The sequence below is a fragment of the Gossypium raimondii genome, chromosome 13 (genome assembly GCF_025698545.1).
Source record: "Gossypium raimondii isolate GPD5lz chromosome 13, ASM2569854v1, whole genome shotgun sequence".
In the NCBI taxonomy this organism is placed as follows: domain Eukaryota; kingdom Viridiplantae; phylum Streptophyta; class Magnoliopsida; order Malvales; family Malvaceae; genus Gossypium; species Gossypium raimondii.
Genome location: NC_068577.1, coordinates 12,774,731 through 12,800,933, shown reverse-complemented (window position 1 = coordinate 12,800,933; position 26,203 = coordinate 12,774,731). Strand labels below are relative to the sequence as shown.

At 35.6% G+C, this 26,203-nt stretch overlaps 5 protein-coding genes across 15 annotated transcripts; 1 reads left to right on the top strand and 4 right to left on the bottom strand.

Annotated features, from left to right (window-relative positions):
• On the top strand, positions 1 to 23,465 carry LOC105782273 (uncharacterized). 10 transcript variants are annotated; one of them, XM_052626424.1, is made up of 7 exons: positions 1 to 1,074; positions 21,371 to 21,666; positions 21,764 to 21,826; positions 21,909 to 22,307; positions 22,761 to 22,870; positions 22,981 to 23,027; positions 23,293 to 23,465. In XM_052626424.1, the coding sequence occupies exons 2-6, from the start codon at positions 21,438 to 21,440 to the stop codon at positions 22,984 to 22,986; spliced, it is 807 nt and encodes a 268-aa protein (XP_052482384.1). In that variant the 5' UTR covers positions 1 to 1,074; positions 21,371 to 21,437; the 3' UTR covers positions 22,987 to 23,027; positions 23,293 to 23,465. The 10 variants fall into 10 exon arrangements, with proteins under 10 accessions (XP_052482384.1, XP_052482385.1, XP_052482378.1 ...); XM_052626425.1 differs by having other exon boundaries at positions 23,275 to 23,465; XM_052626418.1 differs by having other exon boundaries at positions 22,761 to 22,882.
• Positions 1,689 to 2,713, bottom strand: LOC105782275 (E3 ubiquitin-protein ligase MPSR1). Its single transcript, XM_012606911.2, has one exon. It carries the CDS (start codon positions 2,465 to 2,467, stop codon positions 1,841 to 1,843), a length of 627 nt encoding a protein of 208 aa, XP_012462365.1. The 5' UTR covers positions 2,468 to 2,713; the 3' UTR covers positions 1,689 to 1,840.
• LOC105782274 (extracellular ribonuclease LE) lies at positions 3,221 to 4,747 on the bottom strand. Its single transcript, XM_012606909.2, has 4 exons — positions 4,556 to 4,747; positions 4,299 to 4,457; positions 3,688 to 3,886; positions 3,221 to 3,578 (listed from the first exon to the last, which is right to left on the bottom strand). Exons 1-4 carry the CDS (start codon positions 4,655 to 4,657, stop codon positions 3,355 to 3,357), a joined length of 684 nt encoding a protein of 227 aa, XP_012462363.1. The 5' UTR covers positions 4,658 to 4,747; the 3' UTR covers positions 3,221 to 3,354.
• On the bottom strand, positions 18,038 to 20,647 carry LOC105782270 (pentatricopeptide repeat-containing protein At2g02980, chloroplastic). Of its 2 annotated transcripts, XM_012606900.2 has the most exons (2): positions 20,038 to 20,647; positions 18,038 to 19,749 (listed from the first exon to the last, which is right to left on the bottom strand). In XM_012606900.2, the coding sequence occupies exons 1-2, from the start codon at positions 20,504 to 20,506 to the stop codon at positions 18,668 to 18,670; spliced, it is 1,551 nt and encodes a 516-aa protein (XP_012462354.1). In that variant the 5' UTR covers positions 20,507 to 20,647; the 3' UTR covers positions 18,038 to 18,667. The 2 variants fall into 2 exon arrangements, with proteins under 2 accessions (XP_012462354.1, XP_012462353.1); XM_012606899.2 differs by having other exon boundaries at positions 18,038 to 20,647.
• A 186-nt stretch (positions 23,466 to 23,651) lies between the features above and the next one.
• On the bottom strand, positions 23,652 to 25,408 carry LOC105782271 (amino acid transporter AVT1I). Its single transcript, XM_012606901.2, has 3 exons — positions 25,240 to 25,408; positions 24,385 to 24,992; positions 23,652 to 24,255 (listed from the first exon to the last, which is right to left on the bottom strand). Exons 1-3 carry the CDS (start codon positions 25,379 to 25,381, stop codon positions 23,743 to 23,745), a joined length of 1,263 nt encoding a protein of 420 aa, XP_012462355.1. The 5' UTR covers positions 25,382 to 25,408; the 3' UTR covers positions 23,652 to 23,742.
• Positions 25,409 to 26,203: the final 795 nt, after the last annotated feature.

The following is a 26,203-nucleotide window of genomic DNA, read 5'->3' as shown; positions in this document are numbered from 1 at the left end:
TTTATCATTCGAGTTTGAGAGCAAAGGCCATCCTCCCCACGAAGTCCCGATCGAAACTTGTGCCAAACCGATTCCCACCAAACTAAGATGTTGGCCAGATCCACCAAGCCCAGTACACAATCATTGTCCATCATGTACCGAAGCAAATCGCACCGGAGGTGGAGCAGTCGGACCGCCGTAGTCTCAATTAAACTGGTAAAAATAGCACTGCGCTAGGTGGCCATACCAGCCACGAATTTGACATTGCACACGAGGACGAAAATCACGTCCACGGGAACCAGAGGCGGAACGTCCACGCACATCACGCAAATTAGACTCTATTACCGCTGTAGTCGAAAAAGATTCAACCAGGTGGGCATGCATCGACGCATCAAGCATTGCCCGCAACTGACGACTTTCAAATTCCATCAAAACATCCACAAGTTTCTGGAAAGAAAGAGGCTCCAACGAGAACGATGCCAATGTTAGTACCGTGTCAAAGTCCGATGAAAGGCCAGCCAGAACAACCTCCACCTTTTCAGCCTCGAAAATAGTAGATCCGGACAAATATTCTGGATTTTGGCGATGTACTCCCTTACTGGTAACTCCCCTTTCTTGATTGACAGCAGGTCATGTTTGATTCTCGATATCTTAGCACCAGAGAAGGCGGCGAAAAGCCGATTTGCAGTGCGCCAGACGTCACATGCTGTTTTAGCAGTTGTAAAACAAATAACAAAGACTGACTAATTGTAGAGAGTAACCAAGAGGCGAGTAACTTATCTTTTTGAGTGAACAGAGAAGCTTCAAGGTTCGAAGTCAGAGCTCCATCTGAAGACGCCACAAATCGAGGCGGAGTAGGTAACGTGCCTTCTAAAAAACCTTGCAACTCATATCCTTCTGTGATTAATCTAACATGTTGCTGCCATTGCACAAAACTCCCTTCATCTAATTTCACTGTGTCGTGACGAGGGAAAGACTGAATCAAACGCGAGCTGGTCAAAGACGGACTAGACCGATCAACAGACGTGGAATCGGTTGAATTAGCCATGGCTCGGTAGCGAAAACAGACACAAGAGGTTAGGCGACTAATACCATGTAAGATACTGTACTAATTCACAAGAATATAGAACAAACTAAAAGATATGAAATTACTGAGAAATTGCTTAGTATTCTTTATCTGCCTTAATCAAATACACTGCATACAGTGCTGATGTTTATATACTTGAATATGAGTAACTGCTCCTAACCAATTATACACAGACTCAGTAACTGAATGATAACAGACTAACAGTCTCTAAACTAACCATCTCTATACTCTAACAAACAGAGACATTAGACTTATCACCACAACCTTCAAACCACTGTCTGCTTAATTTGAAATGTACGTACTTAAAACTTCCAACTGAGAAATGCTGTTATTGAAGGTTATCTGATTGCTTTAAACATAAGCAGGCAATGCTACTGAGAGCACAGTCCATGCCATAAGGTTCATGGAGGGAACGGATGCCAGCAAGGCTCAAACATATGTTGTGTGATTTAGTTTTTTTATGCTGATTGCTGACAACAATTTCATACTTCAACTTAGTAAAATTAAGTACCATGTTCTTCAGGGTGCTTCTTTCTTCAGAGAATCACAATTTTCCTGGAATATTCTTGTGCAACAGAGGAAGTACAAAAATTATTCATGTTAAGAATCAATGTGCAAGGGATTGTTTGCACTAACAGAACAAATTTATTTATTTTCATTATAGATTTTAGGAAACGACAAGTATCTCTATGTGCAATATTTTCTCACAAAGATGGAAAAAGAAAATTGAAATGATGGGCAACAAGAAAAAAAAAAATATCTTACACAAATCTTCTACCCCTCCATTTCATTATCAGTTGAAGGGACTTGATTGGAATCCCCAGTTCTCCTAGTACTATCAAAAGATAGACTAACCCAAATCTCCCTTCTACTCCTCTCCTCATCTCTCTTCTTACCCATATCTTCTTCATCAACAGGCATCTTATACCTGCAAACAGGGCATGATCCATGAATTACAAGCCACTTCTGTATGCACTCATCATGAAACTTGTGCTTGCAAGGCATCTCCTTTACCACCTCACCTGACTTCCACTCTTCCAAGCAAACAACACACTCCCCATCTTCAATTTCACCAATTTTCACACTTGGCATGGCTTCTATAGATGCTTTTGAAGCAGGCGGCTGGCCATCCTTGTTAACCCAACCACGTAGCAAAGCCTCCAAATTCGAATCTCCTTCAACCACCACCATACCTTGAGTAAACGGGTTGACAAGGATTATCCTTTCACGTTGGGAAGTCGTTTCCTGTGAGGTTTCTTGATCTGGGTTTTCACTGTTTTCTCTGGAAACACTGTTGTTAGAGACACCCAAGATAAAAGGGAGAAAGAAATAGAGGTCTCTGTGCCTCAACAACCTCTCAAACAAAGAAGAAATTTCAGGTGCTTCAGTTTCAGAAGCCATGGGAACTTATGAATCCAAGGGCAAAAAGAGAGACTTTCGAGGAAAAATTCAAACTTGAAACAAAGGTAAAAACTTCTTTTTAGTCCTAGGATGAATCAATGAATGAAAAGATGAATTTTTTGGGGGATATAATAAGGGATTCAGTGGAAGTGAAGAACTAGGGAGCCCACAGAATTGAGATTGGTGAAGGTTGCGGAAGGATCTGGAATATTGATTGCTGTGTTCAAGATACTAATAATTTTTTTTGCTTTTCCTAATGATGCTTATCCCTTCAGACATGTAAAGTAAAAGTCATTTTCAGTTAAAGGAGGATATTTTTAGGAGGCGTAGTTTTCAACGTTGATGCCAAATTCAATGTTGATTGAATGCCACTTGTCTTGTTGTCCACCTTCTGTTTGATATTTTCCCTTAAATTTATTTAACCCAATGAGACCAGCAAAAAGGTTTGTTTTTTATTCTAGTTGTATAAAGATTCTTCTTCAATGATCCAGATTTTTAAGCTTTTGGCATGGTACAATTAGTGTAGAGTTTCTAAATCTTCTTCTGCCTTTTAGTTTGAACTTTCAATAGTTTAGACATGAATTCTTAGAAAAAAGAATGATAAAAAAAAACAGTTTAGACCATGATTAACCATAAAACTCTAGTAATTAAATTATTAGTTGCTTTAAAAAGGTGATCTTAGACCATGATCAGAGAAGATGTTTTGATTGAATAATTGCATAACTGTAAGTACTCAATAAGGTTTTTGGCCTATGGAGATTTGAAACTGATGTGTATGTCATCTGAACTCTAAAATGTTGGTCCACCTCAATGTAATCACAGGCCTTACATGAGAGGGACAAGATGATAAAATGCTGTAGTTTGAAATATATATATATCATCAGAATCTAAAAGGTAGGAAATTCAATCTCTGAACCACATTTTCCTTTGGGAAATATAGGGCATTCTATGAGGTTTGACCCCGAACTGTCCACACATAAATACACCTGGTAAAGCTGGCTGTTTCCCGATGAGTCTTCATTGCACTCGATCCATGGAGTATAACCAGTTCCATTTTTTATAGCATCTTTAATGTTGGCAAGGCTATAAGATCCTCCATCTGGAATGATTCCTGCAATGCCCACATTTTCTTTTCCAATGAACTAGTGTTGGACTAAAATTGCAGCAAGTGAAACTGATTTGAGAATGTAATTTGAGAGGTGTTAATTTCATGGATTTACCTGCACTTTTTAGACTTTGGAGGATATTTGTTTGTTGTCTTAAGGTGAGAGCTGTTTGGAAGTAGCTGTGTTGATCAAGGAGGGACTCGGAGCAGGTACCGTGTTTCTCCCATTCATGAGACCAAAAGCTTTCTCCACTGCTGCTTGGACAAGATAGTGATGGCCAATTCCTCCTCATGCTACTGATGAGGTCTGATGTCTGGAGTTTCATAATATGTTAAGTTCAGAGACTTGAGCAGGTATTAAGAGATACAATTAAGTCATACTCTCTGAACTTTTCATTGAAACGCATATTTAGATAAGTATAAATATTATCTTCCGAATATATGAGAAAACTTCAAACTTTTCAAAATGGCCATGTTAAATACATTCTCATAATAATCAAACTTTCAACTTTTGTCAAAAATGTTATAACCCACTTTGAAATTTACTCAATCAAAATGTTGCCGACTTGGTCACAAACTTAGCCGGCCTAGATTCTTTGGAGTTATAACAAGTCATTGGGGTTGACAAAAACAATGTGGTGACCATAGGCCTAGCTAGAACATTCAACATCATCTTCTACATCTCAGTTCAACCAGAAAATGAAGATTTCTAACATGTTTAAGTACCTCAGATTCATTAAAAGGATTGTTAGGATCACAGTTTTGAGGGTATGATCCATTTCTGTAATTAGGCCAAAGTCCATGAATGCTGAAATCAGCTGCAGGCTTCCCTGTTGTAGGGTAGCAACAACTAAACTTGTCTGAATCACAGTATGATCCTGGCCACTGCATCAACAGGGTAATTAAAATCTGACATGGACGAAGAAAATCAAAAGAATTACCAGAAAAATAAATGACCTCTTATTAACAAACAAAACACTCACTTGTTGAACAAAGTAGAAGAAATCAAAACCCTTTGAAACACCAAGAATTGCCAGACACTGTAAAACTAAAAAATTGATCAAGGCTATACACTTGAACTTCATTTCCTTTTCCTCCTCTCAGCCTGATTTCCCTTTGTCTCAACTAATTAAAGTTTGAAGAGTTTTGAGAATGATATTACGTTGATAAGCTGTTTTCGCAAGTACAAATGGAAGGCTTGTGGACGAGGAATCCGAAGCCAGATATGCTAAAGTTCAAAATGCTTATGTATTTAATGTTTTCCCAATAACTGCAATCTAGCAGCTCAATTACATGTTCATATTAATTCCATTTTTATAATTTTTTCCTTGTTTGGTATGTTTTTAATTACTACTATTTTAATTTAAGTCTCTTGTGTTTTATGTTAATAGAAAAAATGGCCGAATGGTTGGAACAATTAAGAAATATTAATGCATTTATTCCATGACAGACAAAATACAAGTCTTAAAGTGTTTATATTACCTTACCTGCAAAACCAAGCAAGATGTGTGACAGTTTGGTGCTTATGGGATATGGCTTATAGTCTTGTGTTAAACATAACAGACGAATTTACATACAAAACCACTCATTTTTTTTATTAGTTTGAATAAATTCAAAGGACTATTGAGATTCATTGTTGAAATATGTGAAACCCATTTCTTCTGGGATATATATTTTCCCTTATCTTTTAGTAGTTTATTAGAATAAGAGGATTATTTTCCAAATTAGGTTAGGACTCTTTACTCTATTTAAATTTAGTTCTTCAGCTAATAAAAGACAGAACGATTTTATTAAATGCTCTCTTGAAAACTTTCATGGCATCTGAGCTAGGTTAAATATCTAGTAACATCATGGTTAAAACAGTCTTCACTAGAGATAAGAGATCCATCAATCAAATAGAGGTAGAATGTTCTACCGTTGAACACCTACCGAGAGTACAATGACTCAAGGGACAGAGGCGTCTCACCTCTCTTTTCAACTAACATCTCACAAGCTGAATGGCAAGAATTATATGGAATGGTCGTAGTCCGTAAAGTTAGAAATTGATGGGAGCGGCAAGCTAGGTCATTTAACTGGGGAAGTCAAGCAACCACAGGTGGGTGATCCAAATATCAGCAAGTGGAGGTCAAAAAATTCTATGATAATTGCATGGCTTATTAATTCCATGGAAGCATCCATAGGTAAACCTTTTCTTTTTCTCCAAACTGTTAAAGATGTTTGGGACGCCGTGAAAGACACCTATTCAAGTTTAGAAAGCGTTTCATAGATCTTTGAGTTAAAAATAAAACTCTAGAAAGCTAGACAAGGGGAAAAGGATTACTTTTTATTATAATGAGATGATATCTCTTTGGCAAGAACTGGATCAGTGTTATAATGATGAATAGGAGTGTCCTGGAGATGGTGTAAAAGCTATGAAAAAAGAGAATGAACGAGCTTATTTATTTCTGGCTGGTTTATATAAAGAATTTGATAAAGTGAGATATCAGATCTTAGGAAAAAAGGGCTTCCAAGACTTCGTGAGATTTTTTCTAAGGTTAGAGGAGTGGAGACAAGGAGAAAAGTAATGTTAAGGCTAGAATTTGAAGCTAATGATGATAATTCTGCTCTTGTAATTGTTAAAAATAATTATGATAGTGAAAAAAGAAAAAAAACCTTGGTGCGATCTCTGTAAAAAATATTAGCACACTCGAGAAACGTGTTAGAAGCTCTATGGAAAACCGACGAATGAAAAAAAATAAAAGTGGCAATGGTCATAGTTCACAATCAGGGGATAGCAAAGCTTTCCAAATAACTAATGAAAATTATGATGACCAAAGTTCTCTGGAATGGTTTCCATTCACTAAGGAACAATTAGAGCATCTACACAAGCTTTTTCAATCACCACAATTTTGAATGAATTCTTTTATTCTTAACTCATCCAATAATCCTTCTTCCGCTTTTGCCCAATCAAGTACTAATTTTTCTATTTTTTTCAGTGTCAAGCCTTGTAAAACAAACACGTGGATTATTGATTCTGGAGCTAGTGATCATATGACTAATAGTCATTTTCTTTTCTAAACTTACACACCTTGTGCAGGAAATAAAAAGATCAAAGTAGCAGATGGGTCGTTCTCGGCAATAGGCGAGAAAGGCACTATTAAAATTTTGCCTTCCTTGGTTTTACATGATGTTTTACATGTGTCAAATCTAGCTTGTAATTTCATATCGGTCAGTAAATTATCCCGGTCCTCGAATTGTCATGTTATATTTGACTCCTCTATATGTAAATTTCAAGACATGGTCTCGGGGAGGATAATAGGCAGTGCTAAAGAATCTAGTGGAATTTACTTTCTTGATGACGACCATCTAAGTCAACCAACAACTACTTTATGTTTAAATTATATTTCTAGTTTTGATAAGGTTATGATTTGGCATTATAGGCTTGGACATCCCAATTTTTACTATTTAAGATATTTGTTACCTAATTTATTTAAAAATAAAAGTCCTCCTTCATATCATTGTGAATTTTGTGAATTAGCTAAAGATCATCGGTCATTCTTTCCACCTCAAAAGCTTTCAAACCTTTTTCGCTAATTTATAGTGATGTTTGGGGACCTTCGAGAGTTTCAACTTTTTTAGGAAAACGTTAGTTTGTCACATTTATTGATGATCATACTCACATTTGTTGGGTGTTTTATTAAAAGATAAGTCTGAAGTTAAAAATGTGTTTCAGTCTTTTTATGCTATGGTGAAAACACAATTTGGTGAGAGAATAAAGGTATTTCAGGGTGACAATGGTGGGAAATTTTTTAGTGACCAATTAGGTGTTTTCTTAACCAAACATGGAATAGTCCACCAAAACTCTTGTACAAATACACCACAACAAAATGGGATTGCAGAAAGAAAAAACTAGCATATTTGGAAGTAACTAGAGCCTTGATGTTCACTAGTCAGGTACCACGTTATCTTTGGGGCGAAGCCTTGTTAACAGCTACATATCTTATTAATAGAATGCCCAGTAAGACTCTAAACTATAGAACTCCTTTCCGTCTCTTTAAAGATAACTTTCTTAACTCTAAATTGACTACAAATTTATCTCTCTGAGTTTTTGGGTGTAGTTTTTTTGTTCATCTTCACAACCAAGGTAAACTAGATCTTAAAGCAAAAAATGCGTCTTTGTTGGCTATGCTTCTAATAAAAAAGGTTACAAATTTTATGATCCAATTGATAGGAAGATTATTATTACCATGGATGTCACATTAGTTGAAACGCAATCTTACTTTGATTCTAATATTCAGGAAGGGAATTATAGTAAGGAAGATTCTATAATTGATCAAGAAAAGACTAGGAATATACAACATAGGGATTCTAATAATGAGGAAGACGAATTTATGATTAACAAAGAAATTAATGATGTTAATGTTGTTAACAAAAATGAGTATGCAGGTGTAGAGCCTAATCATGAGAATAAAGAACAAACAAATGAGTTAATTGTTTACTCAAGAAGAAATCGAAATCAAAAAAGTGGAATCAACCAGATTCATCCCCAAGAATCTGACCCGCAAGATCTTGTCAAAAGTGCAGATAAAGCTCATATTCCAACCAAAGAATTTTATGATTTAGATATTCTAATTGCTAAAAGAAAATGTGTTAGAAATGTTATCAAATATCCCATGTCTAACTTTGTGTCCTATAAAGCCTTGTCTTTAATATTCTCAGTCTTTGTTTCGTGTCTCGATACTATGAAAATACCTAAAAATGTGAAAGATGCTTTACAAGTTCCTGAGTGGAATGAGGCTATTTTAAAGGAGATGCATGCTCTTGAAGAAACAGGTACATGGGAATCAGTTTAATTACATGTAGGAAAAAATAGTGGGTTGTAAATGGGTATTCACAACCAAATTCAAACCGGATGGATCTTTATACAAAGCTCGACTGGTGACTAAAGGGTACACTCAAACATACATGATAGATTATCTTGAAACATTTGCTCTAGTTGTAACAACCCGATTTTCAGTTGAGTCGAAAATAGTGGTTCGAGACCACCAAATCTGATGAGTAAGCTCGTGAATTTTATTATTTAGTACTTACGAGCCAAATATGATTTTAGGAGAATTTTTGAAATAGTAATTAGTGTGTTATAAGAAATTATTAAGTTAAGTGATTTAGAAAACGAGGTATCGAGACCTTGATTTTATAAACAGAGCCGTAAATATTTTTATAAATATTTATGTAATGTCATTAAGGTAGCATTAAATTTTTGTTAGAAAATTTTAACGTTTTGGTAGTTAATTACTTAAAAATGACTAAATTGAAAAATGTGCAAAACTTGCTAATTAAAGAAATAATGATTAAATAGCCTAAATGGTAAATAAGGGAGGATCAAAAAGACAATTAGACACCCATTAGAAGGTTGAGGTGGCATAAGCAGAAAAAAAAACAATGAAATTAGGTGATTAAGGGGTAAATTGGGAAATAAAAATAGAATTTAACTAGATAAAAATGAGATTCAAAAGAAATCTAGACATTTCTTCAAAATTCTCAGCCAAACAATCCATAGGGGATCCTCAAAAGCTGGCTTTTCACATTTTTACATCATGTGAGTTCAATTCTTGCTCTTTTCTTGAATTTTTTGTATTTTTAAGACTTTTACAATTATGTCCAACTATCTATTTCATTAGTTTTTGATTTTATGGGTAATTTTGAAAGTTACCATTGATGAATACTGAATGTTTTTGATGAATTAACATGAATTTAGAGCTTTAATTTTGTTATATGATGATTTTATTAAGTGATTTAAATAGATATTGATTTTAGGACCAAATTGTGAAAAGATTAAGTATTAGAGTTTGATATTAAAATTTTGTTGATTAAAGGCAATATGATAGCTTATAATATTTAGATAAATTGTCAATTAAGAAAAATTAGCTCATTTGATAGACTAATTGGTGAGGGACTAAATTGTAAAAACTATAAAAGTTAGGGTAATTGTGTAATTTCAAAATTTGAGGGTATTAATTGTGAAGTGAATTGAAACTGAAATATATGCTGATGAATGAATAATTTTTATTTATATCAAAAGCCCATAGATAATTGTGAAAAGGAGAAATTAGCGAATAGTATCTCGAATTACTACAAATCTTACAAATAAATCCATGTAAGTTCGTATGGTTAAACTTTAATATTTATTTATTAAATTGATGAATGGTATTATGTATTTATTCATATTTATTGTTGAAAATAAAAGTATTGTTAAATTATGAAATTGAATTGATTGTTCAAAACGTGTGGAATGCGAAATTAAGTACAATCGTTCTATGGCAAAGGATGACTTGATGGTAAATGCAAAGGATGAATTGACAGAAAATTACCCAAGTAAATCGAGGTTTAGCTTTTGTTTCAAACATTCGTGTTTACTTTCTGTTTAGTTCTCACGAGCTTTTGTTAACTCATATGAGTTTTTATTCAACCCTAATGGGTTTTCGTTCAGCTCTTTTGAGCTTCAGTTTAACCCTTATGGGTTTCCGTTCAGCTCCTACGAGCTTCCGTTCAACCCCTATAGGTTTCTGTTTGGCACTTATGTGCTCCTGTGCAGCCTTTGGCTTCTAAATACGATGTACTCATATCCGTAAGTCATTCTCAGATTTGGTAAGGGTTGGTAAGTGACATATGAAATTAATGTTTGAAGACTTAAAGTTATTATTGGTATTGATTTGAAATAAATGGATTCATGAATTGAAAGTGTGATTGGCAAGAAATGTATATTGAATGGTTTATATAAATGATTTGTTACAGTATGTTTGGTAAGATTTACGTTTAAAGTCATCGAACTTACTAAGCTTTAATAAGCTTACTTGTCTTGTTTAATGTCATTGTAGATTAACGTGGAGTCAGAAGATCGAATCAACACATCAAGCCACACTATCCAACTTAATCTGCTGTTTTTGCAATGTAAACTTTGGTTTATATGGCATGTATGGGGTTGAATTTGGTAATGAAATATTTTGAAATGGTGTGTCCCCTACATCTTAAAATTGAGAAACAAAATACCTAGGTTTTTGCACATGGCCTAGCACACGGGCATGTGGCTTGGTCGTGTGACCCCTACACCTTACACAGAGCCTAGCACACGGACATGTGACTTGGCCGTATAACCCAAGTCAGAGAGTTACACGGGTATGAAAACGGGTTGGGACACGACCATGTGCCTCACATCAAATGCCCACACGGCCTAAGACACGGGCGTGTCTCTAATCCGTTAGGCATTCTATCTTTTTTATGTTACTGTATATGCATTGATCGACCCTGGGTCCACACATTCTTATGTTTGCACTACATTAGTAACAGAAAAGAAATTGTTTGTTGAACCTACCGATTATGATATTCAAGTCACTAATCCATTAGGCCAAAATGTGATAGTTAATTTAATGTGTTGTGATTATCCACTGAAAGTGAAAGGCTGTGAATTCCCTGCTAACTTAATGTTGCTACCCTTTCGGGAATTTGATGTTATTCTGAGAATGGATTGGTTATCAAAGCATGATACTGTAGTAAATTGTAGATAGAAACGAATTGATTTAAAATGTCAGACAGAAGCAGTAATTACAGTTGAGTCTGAGAATTTGAAAGAAATTGTTAGAATTATTTCAGTTTTTTCAGCCCAAAGATTGATGCGAAAAGGTAATGAGGCATTTTTAGCCTACATTCTTGATACTCAAAATTTTGAATCAAAGCTAGAACAATTACCGGTTGTTAGTGAGTTTGTTGATGTATTTCCTGAGGAATTTTCGGGTTTACCACCTGATCGTAAAGTTAAATTTGTAATTGATGTGATTCCTGAAATGGCTCCGGTATCAATAACACTATACCGTATGGCACCGACTGAATTAAAGGAATTAAAGGCACAGTTGCAAGAGTTATTAGACAAAGGGTTCACCAGGCCGAGCATGCCTCCCTGAGGTGCACTTGTTTTATTTGTGAAAAAGAAAGACTGATCTTTAAGATTATGCATAGATTACAAACAGTTGAACAAGGTCACAATTAAAAAAAAAAATACCCTTTGCCACGTATTGATGACTTATTTGATCAACTGAAAGGTGATACAGTGTTCTCGAAGATAGACCTTAGATCCGGATATTATCATTTGAAAGTTAAAGAGTGTGATGTACCAAAGACTGCTTTCTGAACTCGATATAGTCACTATGAGTTTCTAGTAATGCCATTCGGTCTGACTAATGCTCCTGCTGCTTTCAAGGATTTGATGAATCGAATTTTTCAACCTTATTTGGATAGATTTGTGGTTGTGTTTATCGATGATATACTGATCTATTCCAAGACAGAATCCGAGCATGCACAACATTTGAGAGTTATGTTACAGACTTTGAGAGAAAAGCAGTTGTACGCAAAGTTTAGCAAATGTGAATTCTGGCTTCACGAGGTCAGATTTCTCGGTCATATTGTATCAACTGAAGGGATTTGAGTGGATCCAAGCAAAGTATCTACAATGGTGAATTGAAAAAATCCGAAGAGTGTTTCTAAAATGCAAATTTTTCTAGGCCTAGCAGGTTATTACCGACGTTTTGTCAAGAACTTTTTGATGATTGCTGACTCGATTATTGCAGAAAAATGTTGAATTTGTTTGGTCTGATGAGTGTCAGTAGAGCTTTGATCAGTTGAAAAAAATGTTAACAGAAGCTCCGGTCTTGACTCAGCCAGAATCGGGTGTATCATATGTTGTTTATAGTGATGCGCCTTTAAATGGATTGGGTTGTGTATTGATGCAGTCAGGGAAAGTAGTGGCCTATGCTTCTCGACAGTTAAAACTGCATGAGAATAATTATCTTACACATAATCTTGAATTGGCTGCAATTGTATTTGCTTTGAAGATTTGGAGACATTATTTATACGGCGAGAAATGTTACGTGTTTACGGATCATAAAAGTTTGAAGTATTTGATGACTCAGAAATAACTGAATTTGAGACAGAGTCGGTGGTTAGAGTTACTGAAAGATTATGATCTGGTTATTGACTACCACTAAGGAAAGGCTAATGTGGTTGCGGATGCATTAAGTCGAAAGTCGTCTTTGTTCGCACTTAAAGCGTTGAACGCTCATTCACTCATAATGAAGATGGTTCTGTAGCAAAGCTGAAAACAAAACCCATGTTTCTTCAACGAATTCGAGAATTACAAGACGAGGATCCGAAATTGGTGTTGAAACGACATATGGTTCAGGATAATCTGAGTTTAGAGTTTAGCGTTGATGATAGTGGTATGCTACGTTATCGCAATAGAATTTGTGTTCCGAATAATTCAAATTTGAAAAATGATATTCTTTCTGAAGTTTACAGTAGTATGTACTCCATTCATCCAGGTAGTACAAAGATGTATTATAATTTGAGACGGATGTATTGGTGGCCGGGTATGAAACAGGAAATTTGTGAGTTTGTAGCTAAGTGTTCAGCAAATCACAACAGAACATCAGGTACCAATGGGTTTGTTACAACCTATCATGATTCCTAGAAGTGGGAGTATGTCACGATAGATTTTGTATCGGGATTACCTGTGACTCCGAGAAAGAAAGATTTGATCTGGGTGATTGTTGACAGATTGACTAAGTCAGCACATTTTATACCAGTTAAAACAGACTTTTCACGTAAGAAATTAGCGAAATTGTATATAGCAGAGATTGTGAGGTTACATGGGGTTCCGATATCCATTATTTCTGATCGAGATCTGAGATTCACGTTGAGATTTTGGAGTAAACTACAAGAGGCTCTGGGTACAAAGATAAATTTCAGTACAACGTTTCATCCTCAGACTGATGGGTAATCAAAACGAGTAATTCAGATTCTGGAAGATATGTTGAAATATTGTATACTCGAGTTTGGTGGTAGCTGGGAAAGGTATTTACCGTTGGCTGAATTTGCATATAACAACACTTATAAATCCAGTATAAAAATGGCACCATTTGAAGCTCTTTACGGGAGGAAATGTAATACACCATTATATTGGTCTGAATTGAGTGAATCCAAGCTAGTAGGGGTTGACTTGATTTGAGAAACTGAAGATAAAGTTCGAATCATCCGGGACAGTTTGAAAGCTGCTTCTGACCGTCAGAAATCATATGCAGACTTGAAAAGAAGAGAAATAGAATTCATTGTGCATGATCAAGTATTCCTAAAAGTTTCACCATGGAAGAAGGTATTGTGGTTTGGTAGAAAAGGGAAACTAAGTCCAAGATTTATCAGACCGTATGAGATTGTTGAAAGAATCGGCCCTATGGCTTATCGATTAGCTTTGCCTCTAGAACTTGTGAAAATTCATAACGTGTTTCATGTATTGATGCTGAGACGATACAGATCTGATCCTTCCCATGTAATTCCTCGTAGTGAAATTGAGCTTCAACCAGATATGACGTACTCAGAAGAACCGGTAAAGATTTTGGCTCGAGAAGTTAAAGAATTACGAAATAAACGAGTACCGTTAGTTAAAGTATTATGGCATCGTCATGGTTTGGAGGAATCTACTTGGGAAATAGAAGAATCGATGAGATCACAATATTCGAATCTATTCCGAGGTAACAAATTTCGAGGACAATATTTCCTAAAGGGGGAGAGTTGTAACAACCCGATTTTCAGTGGCATCGAAAAGAGTGGTTTGAGACCACCAAATCCACAAGTAAGCTCATGAATTTTATTATTCAATACTTATGAGCCAAATGTGATTTTAAGAGAATTTTTGAAATAGTAATTAGTGTGTTATAAGAAATTATTAAGTTAAGTAATTTAGAAAATGAGGTATCGAGACCTCAATTTTATAAATAAAGCCGTAAATATTTTTATAAATATTTACGAAGTATCATTAAGGTAGTATTAAATTTTTGTTAGAAAATTTTAACGTTTTGGTAGTTAATTACTTAAAAAGGACTAAATTGAAAAATGTGAAAAACTTGCTAATTAAAGAAATAGTGACTAAATAGCCTAAATGGTAAATAATGGAGGACCAAAAAGGCAATTAGACACCCATTAGAAGGCTGATACGACATAAGCAGAAAAAAAAAACAATGAAATTAGGTGATTAAGGGGTAAAATGAGAAATAAAAATAGAATTTAACTAGATAAAAATGAGATTCAAAAGAAATCTAGACATTTCTTCAAAATTCTCAGCCAAAAACGGCATAGGAGGTCTTCAAAAGCTAGTTTTTCATATTTTCACATCATGTGAGTTCAATTCTTGCTCTTTTTTTATTTTTTTGTATTTTTAAGACTTTTACAATTAGGTCCAACTATCTATTTCATTAGTTTTTGATTTTATGGGTAATTTTGAAAGTTACCATTGATGAATACTGAATGTTTGTGATGAATTAACATGGATTTAGAGCTTTAATTTTGTTATATGATGATTTTATTAAGTGATTTCAATAGATATTGATTTTAGGACCAAATTGTGAAAAGATTAAGTATTAGGGTTTGATATTAAAATTTTGTTGATTAAAGGAAATATGATAGCTTAGAATATTTAGATAAATTATCAATTAAGAAAAATTAGCTCATTTGATAGACTAATTGGTGAGGGACTAAATTGCAAAAACTATAAAAATTGGGGTAATTGTGTAATTTCAAAATTTGAGGGTATTAATTGTGAATTGAATTGATACTGAAATATATGCTGATGAATGAATAATTTTTATTTATATCAAAAGCCCATAGATAATTGTGAAAAGGAGAAATTAGCAGAATAGTCTCTAAACTACTACAAATCTTACAAATAAATCCAGGTAAGTTCGTATGGTTAAAACTTAATATTTATTTATTAAATTGATGAATGATATTATGTATTTATTCATATTTATTGTTGAAAATAAAAGATTGAGTACAATCGTTCTCTGGCAAATGATGAATTGAGGGTAAATGTAAAGGATGAATTGACGGAAAATTACCCAAGTAAATCGAGGTTCAGTATTTGTTGCGAACATTCGTGTTTACTTTCCGTTTAGCTCTCACGAGCTTTTGTTAACTCATATGAGTTCTGTTCAACCCTAATAGGTTTTCGTTCAGCTCTTTTGAGCTTCAGTTTAACCCTTATGGGTTTTCGTTCAACTCCTACGAGCTTCCGTTCAACCATTATGGGTTTTTGTTTAGCACTTATGTGCTCCTGTGCAGCCTTTGGGCTTCTGATTATGATGTTCTCATATCTGTAAGTCGTTCTCAGATTTGGCAAAGGTTGGTAAGTGACACATGAAATTAATGTTTGAAGACTTAAAGTTATTATTGGTATTGGTTTGAAATAAATGAATTCATGAATTGAAATTGTGATTGGCAGGAAATGTATATTGAATGGTTTACATAAATGATTTGTTATAGTATGTTTGGTAAGATTTACGTTTAAAGCCATCGAACATGGACATGTGATCTGGGCAGAGACACGGGCGTTTGTCTCAGCCGTGTCTCAACCGTGTGTGACACACAACCTAGCAAATGGGCGTGTGGTCTGGCCGTGTGTCCCCTACATCTTAAAATTGAGAAACAGAATACCCAGGCCTTTGCACACGGTCTAGCACACGGGCGTGTGGGTTGGCCGTGTGGCCTATGCACCTTATACATAGCCTAGCACAAGGGCATGTAACTTGGCCATGTAATCCAAGTTAGAGAGTTACACGGGTATGAACACGGGCTGAGACACGGTTGTGTGTCTCACATCGAATGCCCACTCGGCCTAAGACACAGACGTGTGTCCCCTGCACCTAGGAAAAATTTTAAAATTTTGAGAAAAATTATCTGAGTTTTCGGTTTAGTCCCGACCTGTTTCTAGTGCATATTTTGGGCTTCGAGAGCTCATATAAGGGACAATGTAAGGGAATTGTGATTGGTTTTTGATATGTGTATTAAATGATATGAAATGTTCATATTTGGTCTGAAAAGTCCGGTAATGCTTCGTAACCCTGTTCCGGCGACAGATAAGGGTTAAGGGTGTTACACTAGTAGCCAAATTAAATTCTGTTAGAGTTCTTTTATCAATTGCTGTTAATCTTGATTGGTATTTACAGTAGCAAGATGTGAAGAATGATTTCCTAAATGGGAAACTTGAAGAAGAAGTTTACATGGATTCTCTTCTAGGTTTTGAAGAAAATTTTGAAACTTTAGTATGTAAGCTCAGGAAATCTTTGTATGGTCTAAAACAGTCTCCTCGAGCTTGGTTTGAACGATTCACTCAAGTTTTTAAAAAATAAGGTTACTTACAAGGGCAAACTGATCACACAATGTTCTATCGACACTCACAAAGAGGTAGAATAGTAGTTATTATAGTTTATGTCGATGATATCATTCTTACAAGAGATGACGTGGATGAAATAAGGCGTCTCAAGGAGCATCTAGCATTGGAGTTTGAGATCAAAGACTTGGGTCCTTTGAAATACTTTCTTGGAATAGAAGTTGCTCAATCAAAGAAGGGTCTTGTGGTCTCTCAGAAAAAATATGTGATTGATCTTTTAAAAGAGGCTGGGATGAGTGGTTGCCACCCAACTAACAAACCAATTGATCCAAATGTAAAATTCGGAAATAAAGAAGGTCGGTTAGTTGATAAAGGACAGTACCAAAGATTGGTAAGTTAATTTACTTATCACATACAAGGGAAAACATAGCTTTTGCAATGAGCTTAGTGAGTCAATCTATGCACTCTCCAATGGAAGAACATGAAGAAGCAGTGTTTCAGATTCTAAGATACTTGAAGAGTTCACCTAGAAAGGGCTTATTCTTCAAGAAATCCAAACAAAGAGGAATTGAAGCTTATACAGATGTAGACTGGGCAGGCTCAATAACGGATAGAAGATTTACATCAGGATACTGTACATTTGTTTGGGGAAACCTTGTGACTTGGCGAAGTAAAAAACAAAGTGTTGTAGCAAGAAGTAGTGCAGAGGCTGGGTTTAGATCAATGGCTCAAAGAATTTGTGAAATGATGTAGTTAAAAAGAATTATGGAAGAGCTAAGAAAACCAATAACTTCACCAATGAAGTTGTACTATGATAGCAAAGCTGTCATTAGTATTGCTCACAACCCAATCCAGCATGACAGAACTAAACATGTTGAGATTGATAGACACTTTATCAAGGAGAAAATTGAGGAAGGCCAAGTGTGCATGCCGTTTGTTCCTTCAAAATAACATATTACTGACATACTCACCAAATGGCTCTCTAAGACAAGCTTTAATTTTCTTGTAAGCAAGTTGGACACGATTGATATATATACGATTGATATATATGCACCAACTTGAGGGAGGGTGTTGAAATATGTGAAACCCATATATTTTGGGATACATTTTAAAGTTATTTAGGTAGATAAAAAGATAAATCTTAGAATAAATCATTTCAGATATTCTAGGATTATTTTATTTTATCTTTTAGTAGTTTATTAGAATAAGGGAATTATTTTTTAGGACTCTTTTCTCTATTTAAATTCAGTTCTTTAGTTAATAAAAGACAGAACAGTTTTATTAAATGCTCTCTTGAAAACTTTCATTCATGTATCATAATAAGGGAACTATGGAATTATTCATTGTAATTCACAAACTCCTTTATGATGTTATTCATGGAATCAAGGAATTACAACGAATGAAACATAAGAGGTATGCCTTTACATTAGCAACTATATTAAGGAGTGCATACAATGAGAACTTCTGAAATGCAGCAGTCATTGGCAGTCCCAAGAAGTGAAACCACTAGGATCCCTATTGCCATCCTCTATAAAAGTTGTTAGTGGAAAATTATTTGGAATATGAAACAAAATGCTATATAATCGGTTTAATACTTGCACTATGCGTAGAAGTAATATTAAGTTGTTGATTATAAATCAAAACTTGCAACTAAATGCTTTTACCTACTCATAGCCTCAGACTTCAGTAAAACTGCATAACCGTAGCTTAGGATTTCCACTGAACAAAACGGCTTATAGACAGCAAATAACTTAAATCAACCCAGGGAGGTCCTGCAGCTCTTCATCCTTTTTACAAGACACAAATCATGACCAATGAATAGTCAGTTAAAACACTGTAGTAGTTAGCGTGATTCAAGGAATTGTGCTTCCCTAGTGATAATCTGGACATTGAGTTCAACAATCTGTCACCAGAAATCACCACAAGAGCACTTTCCATTCCTGAAGTGATGGAATCGTTGGACATCTCTGAGTATTATCTGCCTATAAAAAATTTGTGATATATGTTTAGCAGCAGAATGGCAATCCCTGCAAACTCGTAGGTTCTTTACCACGCGAATTGTTGATCCAGGGGGAGTGTTTAGGAGCCCATAAGCAATGGCCAATTTCTCACTATGATATCTAAGTGAAATTTCTTTCTCTGCTTCTCCCATTTCTGCATGAAAAACTAGAGAGGTATCAGGTACATAACCAACCATCTTCAATTCCTTCATTAACTCATCAAGTGCCTTATGAAGAGATGTTGAAACAGTATTCACCCCATCCCCAGAGAAGAATTCATGCACTACATTGTCCACCTCTATGGAACTACAACCAGGAACTTTTACCACCCCTCTATCATTCATCAATTTCCTTAGGAAATCCACATCTTCCCATCTCCCAGCTCTTGCACACAAGTTGGATAAGATCACATAATCTCCACCATGAGATTCATCTAGTTCAAAAATTCGTTCAATTACCCTTTTCCCAAGTTCCACATCACCATGACTACTACAAGCAGCTAATAATGTTCGCCATAATATTGGGGTAGGCTTGATTGGCAATTCATCAATGAACTTATAAGCCTCATCTAAGTTTCCTGTTCGACCAAGTAAATCAACCATACACCCATAATGCTTAATACCCGGAATAATGCTGTATTTATCACTCATACTAGAAAAAAACCTCCAACCTTCATCCACAAGTCCATTATGACTACAAGCATATAAGAGACCTAAAAAGGTGATCTCATCAGGTTGTACCCCTGCCTTTCTCATCTCTTCAAATGTTTCAATAGCTTTATAACCCTTCCCATGAGTTGCATATGCCACAATCATTGCCGACCAAGCTGGTGTATCCCTGATACTCATGTTCTCAAAAACACAAATTGCATCCTTCAAGCTCCCACACTTTGCATACATATCGATAAGTGCAGTGCTTACTTTAATATACTTATCAAGTCCATTTTTTTTAACATATTCATGCATCCACTTCCCCAAATCCAACGCTCCTAACAAAGCACAACAAGACAGAACACTTAACATAGTAACATCAGTAGGCTTCAAACTTTTAACTTGCAATTCACGAAACAGTGACAAGGCTTCATTTGGTCTGCTACATTTAGCATAACCAGTAATAATAGCATTATACGAAATAACACAAGGGTCCAACATCTTATCAAAGACCCTGCGAGCCGAATCCACATCATTACACTCAGTATACATACTAATAAGGCTGGGGCATATGTAAATATTATGATTAAGCCCAAGTTTAATGACAAGGCAATGAATTTGTTTACCTTCTTCCAAGGCTTTAGCACTTGAACAAGCTTTAAGAACAGAGGGGAAAGTGTAGTCATCAGGCAGGAAGCCAAAGGAAAGAAGCTGAGAAAAGAGGGGAATGGCTTGGATTGGGGTATTGGAACGTGAATAGCCACGAGCCATGGTATTGAAAAGGACAACATCTGGTTGGGATATATTGTCAAACAGCTTGTGGGCATATTCCATGGAGGTAAAAGTTGGGTTCTTGGTGCAGAAATTGATGAACTTGGTGAGGAAATTGAGGTCATTTTGGAGATGGGTTTTGATTGTAAAGGCTTGGATTTGTTTCAGTTCTTTCAAAGAGGTGCACTTGGGTAGAAGAGAAAGAGGGTTTTGTGGTGGGTTCAGGGTCTCAAATCTTGAGATTTTCTCATTGAATTTTGATTTTGGAGGAGAAATTGAAGTTACTGGAGATGGGACAGTTGCCATTGCAACAAACAAATGCATGAAAGTGGAAACTATTTTTTTGGTTCAAAGGTTTATGGAGGGAAGCCAAAACAAATAAAGATAAGAGCTTCACCTTTTTTGTAATGAAAACAATATTCAAATGCATTCATGTATACTTATCCAAAAGTAACAGCCATTAATTCGATGCCACGTAACTAAAATGTATAATCTTTTGGTACAACTTAACACACGCTAAACTGTGTGCAAAGACGTTGAATTGAAATGGGCAAAGCTAAATAGGAATCCTTTGACTCCCCTAGACACTCAAGTTCAGAGTGTTTATGAGCCCAAAAACAACAAAGTTTCAAGAGTTTTTAGATTCCTAGGAAGACTCCTTTTTTAGGGTTTTTGGCCAAAAATTTTAGGGTTCACTTACAATATTTTTTTTCTTTGATATTTTCCATTTTTCGTCGTCACATTGTCTCTTCATTCTTTAAAAACGTACTTCTGGTAATACCCAGAAATCCTTCTTTTTTTTCTTTTATTCTCTTCTTCCCATTTATCTATATGCATTTACTTGTCTTTTCTTTCTTTAACCCATTTGGGTTTTTTTATAAAATTATTTTCAGATGAACCTTATTATAAATATGTTTGGTCTTGTCTATTCTGGTGAAAATGTTAAACTTGACAATGGTATTTTAAATGCTTTCCTGTTTCTAATGGTTCCAAATGCAAGTGGCATTGTGTTTTATTGCATCTTTAGATTCATATTTTTTGTTTAACCGTATCCTTAAACATTGATGTAAGGCTAACTGTGTTTCAACTGTTTTGAAATGCCTTATTGATGCTAGCTAGCTTTACCGTGAGAGTTGCTTTTGTTTTTTGTTTTTCTTTTAACTATGCTTAACCATTCCTGGAAAACAGATGATGATGGATAGTTACTAGCTAGATAGTTTTCTTTCCCATTGTTTCTTGCGGCAAAAAATTGGAAATGACAATCAAACAGAGGCAATATTGTCGTGATGTTTCCCAACAAAAGCAGATTGTGGTGTCTGAATGTCGGAAAGAAAGGATAAGTGAAGAAATGAGCCTTAAGTTTGAAGGAAAATTAACTGAGGGAAGCAATAACCAGTTGTTGATTCTTGCAAACTTTGCTGAACTAATATCTGAATCTGAGTACATCTTACCTACAGCACAAGAAAATCCTCAAAATGATGAAGGTTAGTGCCTCAAAACTTTGGAAAATGTTTTGGTTTGTTTCGATTTAATAGGTATATGGTTCATATTATGTCATTAATAATCCATGGTCCGTGTTAGATTCTACTATGGAGGCTCCACATTTGCAAGAAAACGCTGACGATGTTATGGCTAAGAATAGTGGTACAACTCTCATCCAGCTCCCAACAATCTCATTGCTTTAGTAACATTCTTATCTGATTTTTATATTTTTTTACTCTTTCAGATAAGAATTGGGGTGAAGCTGATGAAATGCCCCCAATTTCTCATGATAGAAACGAAAGGGATGGACCTCATGGTGAAGGGACAGTGCCGCGGTTAAGTCATATTAGACGTCAAGCCCGTCTTAAAATCCAGTCATTCATGAAACAGAGCATCCAAGAGGATAGTTATAGGACCTTGCAGGGAAGTAAAATGCGCCTGACTCAAATTCGTCGTCAAGCTCGGTCTGGAAACCATGTACCTCAGCTAAACATTAGTGCAGTATGTTCACATGGCAAGTTGCTAGGAGGGATAACACGGTTGAGTCAGATACGGCGTCAAGCTCGGTCTAAAAACAATTGCTCACGACTAGAAGGAACTGGAGAGCCTACGCATGTGCAATTGGATTGCCAATTTCATGAAGGTAATATATTAGGATAGATATAGAGAGGACAATGAAGGTTTGCTTGTAATGAGTATGCTTTAAGTTTCTGCAATAGCAATTTATTGTTTTTCCAGCTAGACCAAAACAATGCCAAGCAATAGGCACATAGCAATAAAGAAAAATTGTCTTCAATGACCTATGACCTTCGAGCACCTTGCACTCACAAAGTGTGTCCAGATTTTTTGTTCAGGCAAAGCAGATCTATGATCAAGCTTTTAGAATTTCATGTTAACCGATTGATACAATTTGGTGGAAATGTGTGATATTTCTTGAATGAGCTTCCTCTTGTAATTGCTAGTTTTGTTAGCAACTGTGCCATCTTTTTCACAAAATCGTGCACCTGTATGCCACTAGTTGATGATTATTGTGAATTTCACACTTTTCCTTTTAGGTGTTAAACAGTATTTGCACTAATATCCATGGTCATTACAGTAGATGCTGATAATGTGGACAAGATGATGCTTGAGGAAGGACAGCTACGCTTAAGTCAATTAAGACGCAAAGTTCGTTCAGGCAATGTAGATTTGGTTGCACCGACAGATGTGGGGAATACTGTATAACTGAAATCTGTGCATATATATATATATATATATTGCTTTTAATGCAATCAACATCATTCCCTGATTCTAAGTCATTAATGCATCAATTACAGAACTAATATACAAGTTCAGCTCTGATATTTTGGCTATGAAACTAGAGGTAAATCCTTCTGCTTCCATTTGGAAAAAGGTTCTAATTTTCTCTCCTTTTGCTTTTCCTCCTTATAACTCACTGTATTGCACTTGGTGGTCTGACATGGAATCTTGGCCAATTAATACTTTTTTTTGTCATTGGCATGCTCTGAAATCAAAGCCTACAATAGTCACTCATTATGGAACCTACTGCAAAACATCTAACATCAAAAGTGGACAATGTTGGATGCATAAATTTACTAACATCTTTACAGTATTCTTAAAATTTTCAGTTTGATTTCGATGATGGAGCAAACAGCGAAATTTTGACCCCCTAAGTTGCATTACTTGTAAAGAAAGGAGCCATTGCCTTGCTTTTGAAGTTTGATGTTTGAAGTTAGAATATCAACAGGTGTGAAGCTCCATTCCTAGGCCATCCTATGTTCATTCAATCACAATGACCTGTCTCCCCAGGTAAAGCAAAGATATTTGCTTATAGTTTGATTATTATAGATTGGAATGGAACTTATATTTCTTTCTCCTTTTACTTCCTCTGCTTTTTTAGTCTTTTGTTCCATGATCTAAGCTTCTATACCATATTCTCCAAATCATCGGAAAATGGAGTAAACTCGAGAATCCTGAACATTGGAAATGCTTCAATCCTTATATACTCGCATTATTGCTTATCAAACTGTTAGTTCCCATCTTACATAAAGCTTTAGGCTAGTATCTATTTGGGTAATTCACAGATGCTTAACAATTTGCTTTATGGAAGTAAAGGTTCCAACTACACCTATAAATAACCCAGCAACCAAAATTGCTACAATTATTATCAGTTCTAACCCCATTTTTTGAGCAGCTTTGTTAAGTTTAAGATAACACAGGCACGGCAGCAACATAGATGCAGTGACACTCAAGAACGATCCTATAAATGCCATCACGTAGCCAAAAAATGGGATGGTTAAGGCAACAATCACTGTGCTGATCACTAGTGCAGTTCTAATGAGGATGCTTAGTGACCTGCTGTTGCGAAAGAGGGATGTTTCTTCGATCGCAGTCGTAATTGGAGCGGTTATGATAGCATATTTCGTCAGGGGATTGATTAGAGTAGTATAAATTGCTATTTTTGTGGTCATCTTTTTTATGGGAAGATTTAATGTCACTTGAGACTTCAGATGTTCTCCAAACATCAGGTAGCCCATGACAGCCATCGATCCGTAGTTGATCGTGCTTGTGATGAAGCAAACAAGTAAAACCTGCAACGAAAAACAGAAAGGTGCATGAGTTTATTTTCCCTAAAAACTTGATGCAACTCTTAACTATCAGTAAATCAGGAAAGAATTGCGTCAATCTTTACGTAGAACTCCTTGATATCACTTTCTTACCTTGGAGAATTTGCTTCTATCTTTCATTGAGCTGCATAACGTAGGGAAAACTGCATGGCCACAATAACAAAAAGCAAACATGCTTATGGCAATAGGCATTCCCCTCCAATTCAAATCCAAATAATTTTCATGAAACCCCACTTTATCTACTGCTCCCACCCAAAAGATGCAGATAACAAGAATGAAAGAAGCTAACACCCCACCAGCAGAAACATAGGCAAGTAGCGCCAAACTCTTCAACCATGTAGTTGGCAGAACTATGAGGGAAGTCAACATAACAAAGGCTTGTTTTCCTCTGATTTTCATCCCGGCAACTTTAAATGCCGTGTTTGGAAACAGTTTGTCCAGATTGTCACCTTCTAATATCAGAAACTCAACTGCAACCAAATACAACTCGACATACATGAACACGGATACGACAGCTCTCCCCTTATACCCAAAAGCACGCTCACCTATATCAGGGTAGGTTTTGATGAGGGGATGCGTATCCATACAACGTCGTAGAAGTAATCCTGTGTACCAACAGAGAACAGCTACCAGGAAAAGAAGAAATAAGCTTAGCCATCCCCCTTGAGCAAGTGCGTATGGAATTGACAGTATCCCAACGCCTGAGTGATAGAATTCAAAGATATAGGTTATTTAAATGTTAATTGACCAATGGAAATGGATTAATAAAGGATTCATGTAGTAGAGACATCTAATGGAACTGAATCTTTATTTGATCAAGCTGTTATATTTTATTACTAGACTCCTATTCTAAAGATGATTGGTTCTTCAAATTCTTTGGGTTTGTTTAATATACTACAAAGAAGCATGAGAAGAAAACCTTTAAATTACAAAGAGGAAGAGAGGAACCTGATAAGGCATTGAGACCATTGAAACAAGTTCTAAGAAAGCTGGTGCCTTTGGTTGGTTGCTGTGGCTGTTGAACCTCATTTTGGCTCTCTAATTTCTCTGCCTTTGTGAAGTCCATCTTGTGACATTCATAAACCCACATTGTTGGACAATATATATATATATATATGACCAACAAGCTATGATGTCACTTGTGGATGGTGACAAGTATATGCAACTGCATTAATTTCTTGGTTTGTGAGAGGAGTAAGTGAAGATGACTAGATGGCCATTCAACTTTAATAGGAAAAAGCAGTTCCTTACATTAAGGTGATAAATACATTTCAGCTTTCAAAAGAAAAAACCCACTCACATGCCAACATTTGTGCTTTGACACATTAGTTCCCTCTTTTTGCTTCCTTCAATGTTGTTGTTTAATGAGGTTAGGCTTTTTCCTTTTCGACATGAAATTCATGTAAAGCCTAACTATATGAGAAAAGAGTTGTGTTTAATGGTAACCTTTGTTTCGTGTTTCATTTAAGAAACAACTGTCTGTATCCTAGTTTTTTTTTTTTTATGACAATAAACAAGAATTTATTGACAGTTAAATTGTAAACATTTCCCATCAGGAAATTTTACCTAAAATTGGGTGCTTCGAAGTAAGTTATAACGTAGAAGGGATATCCAGTTTTGTTCTTGTCTTTTTTCTAGATTATGAGATAGCTTCTGAATTGTCAGTGAAGGGTCCTCGTCAAAATTTAAAGCCCTAAGAGACTTAACCACTGAAATATAAACATTAGCCTCACACTCAATCACTTTATATCCCTGGATTTTCTTTTGATCACTGCTTATAAACAATCATTCTTTATAAATCTTTGACTACTTTGCTGCAAAGAAAAAATGATTCCAAAGTAATTGAAATGACATGCCAAGAAAAGCAAGTATATACATCAATGCCAACATGGTATAGTTGGTGTTTAATTAA

Bases quoted from the DNA above. Each gene is read 5' to 3' on its own strand.
- LOC105782275 (XM_012606911.2), bottom strand. From the start codon at position 2,467: ATGGCTTCTGAAACTGAAGCACCTGAAATTTCTTCTTTGTTTGAGAGG.
- LOC105782274 (XM_012606909.2), bottom strand. From the start codon at position 4,657: ATGAAGTTCAAGTGTATAGCCTTGATCAATTTTTTAGTTTTACAGTGT. The intron at 4,458-4,555 runs GTGAGTGTTTTG...CTGTTGATGCAG, and splicing joins TCTTCTACTTTGTTCAACAA to TGGCCAGGATCATACTGTGA. The intron at 3,887-4,298 runs GTACTTAAACAT...ATGAAACTCCAG, and splicing joins ATCCTTTTAATGAATCTGAG to ACATCAGACCTCATCAGTAG.
- LOC105782270 (XM_012606899.2), bottom strand. From the start codon at position 20,506: ATGCATTTGTTTGTTGCAATGGCAACTGTCCCATCTCCAGTAACTTCA.
- LOC105782273 (XM_052626418.1), top strand. From the start codon at position 21,438: ATGACAATCAAACAGAGGCAATATTGTCGTGATGTTTCCCAACAAAAG. The intron at 21,667-21,763 runs GTTAGTGCCTCA...GGTCCGTGTTAG, and splicing joins AAATCCTCAAAATGATGAAG to ATTCTACTATGGAGGCTCCA. The intron at 21,827-21,908 runs GTACAACTCTCA...TTACTCTTTCAG, and splicing joins TGTTATGGCTAAGAATAGTG to ATAAGAATTGGGGTGAAGCT.
- LOC105782271 (XM_012606901.2), bottom strand. From the start codon at position 25,381: ATGTGGGTTTATGAATGTCACAAGATGGACTTCACAAAGGCAGAGAAA. The intron at 24,993-25,239 runs GTTCCTCTCTTC...TCTATCACTCAG, and splicing joins TGGTCTCAATGCCTTATCAG to GCGTTGGGATACTGTCAATT. The intron at 24,256-24,384 runs GTAAGAAAGTGA...TTTTCGTTGCAG, and splicing joins ATAGAAGCAAATTCTCCAAG to GTTTTACTTGTTTGCTTCAT.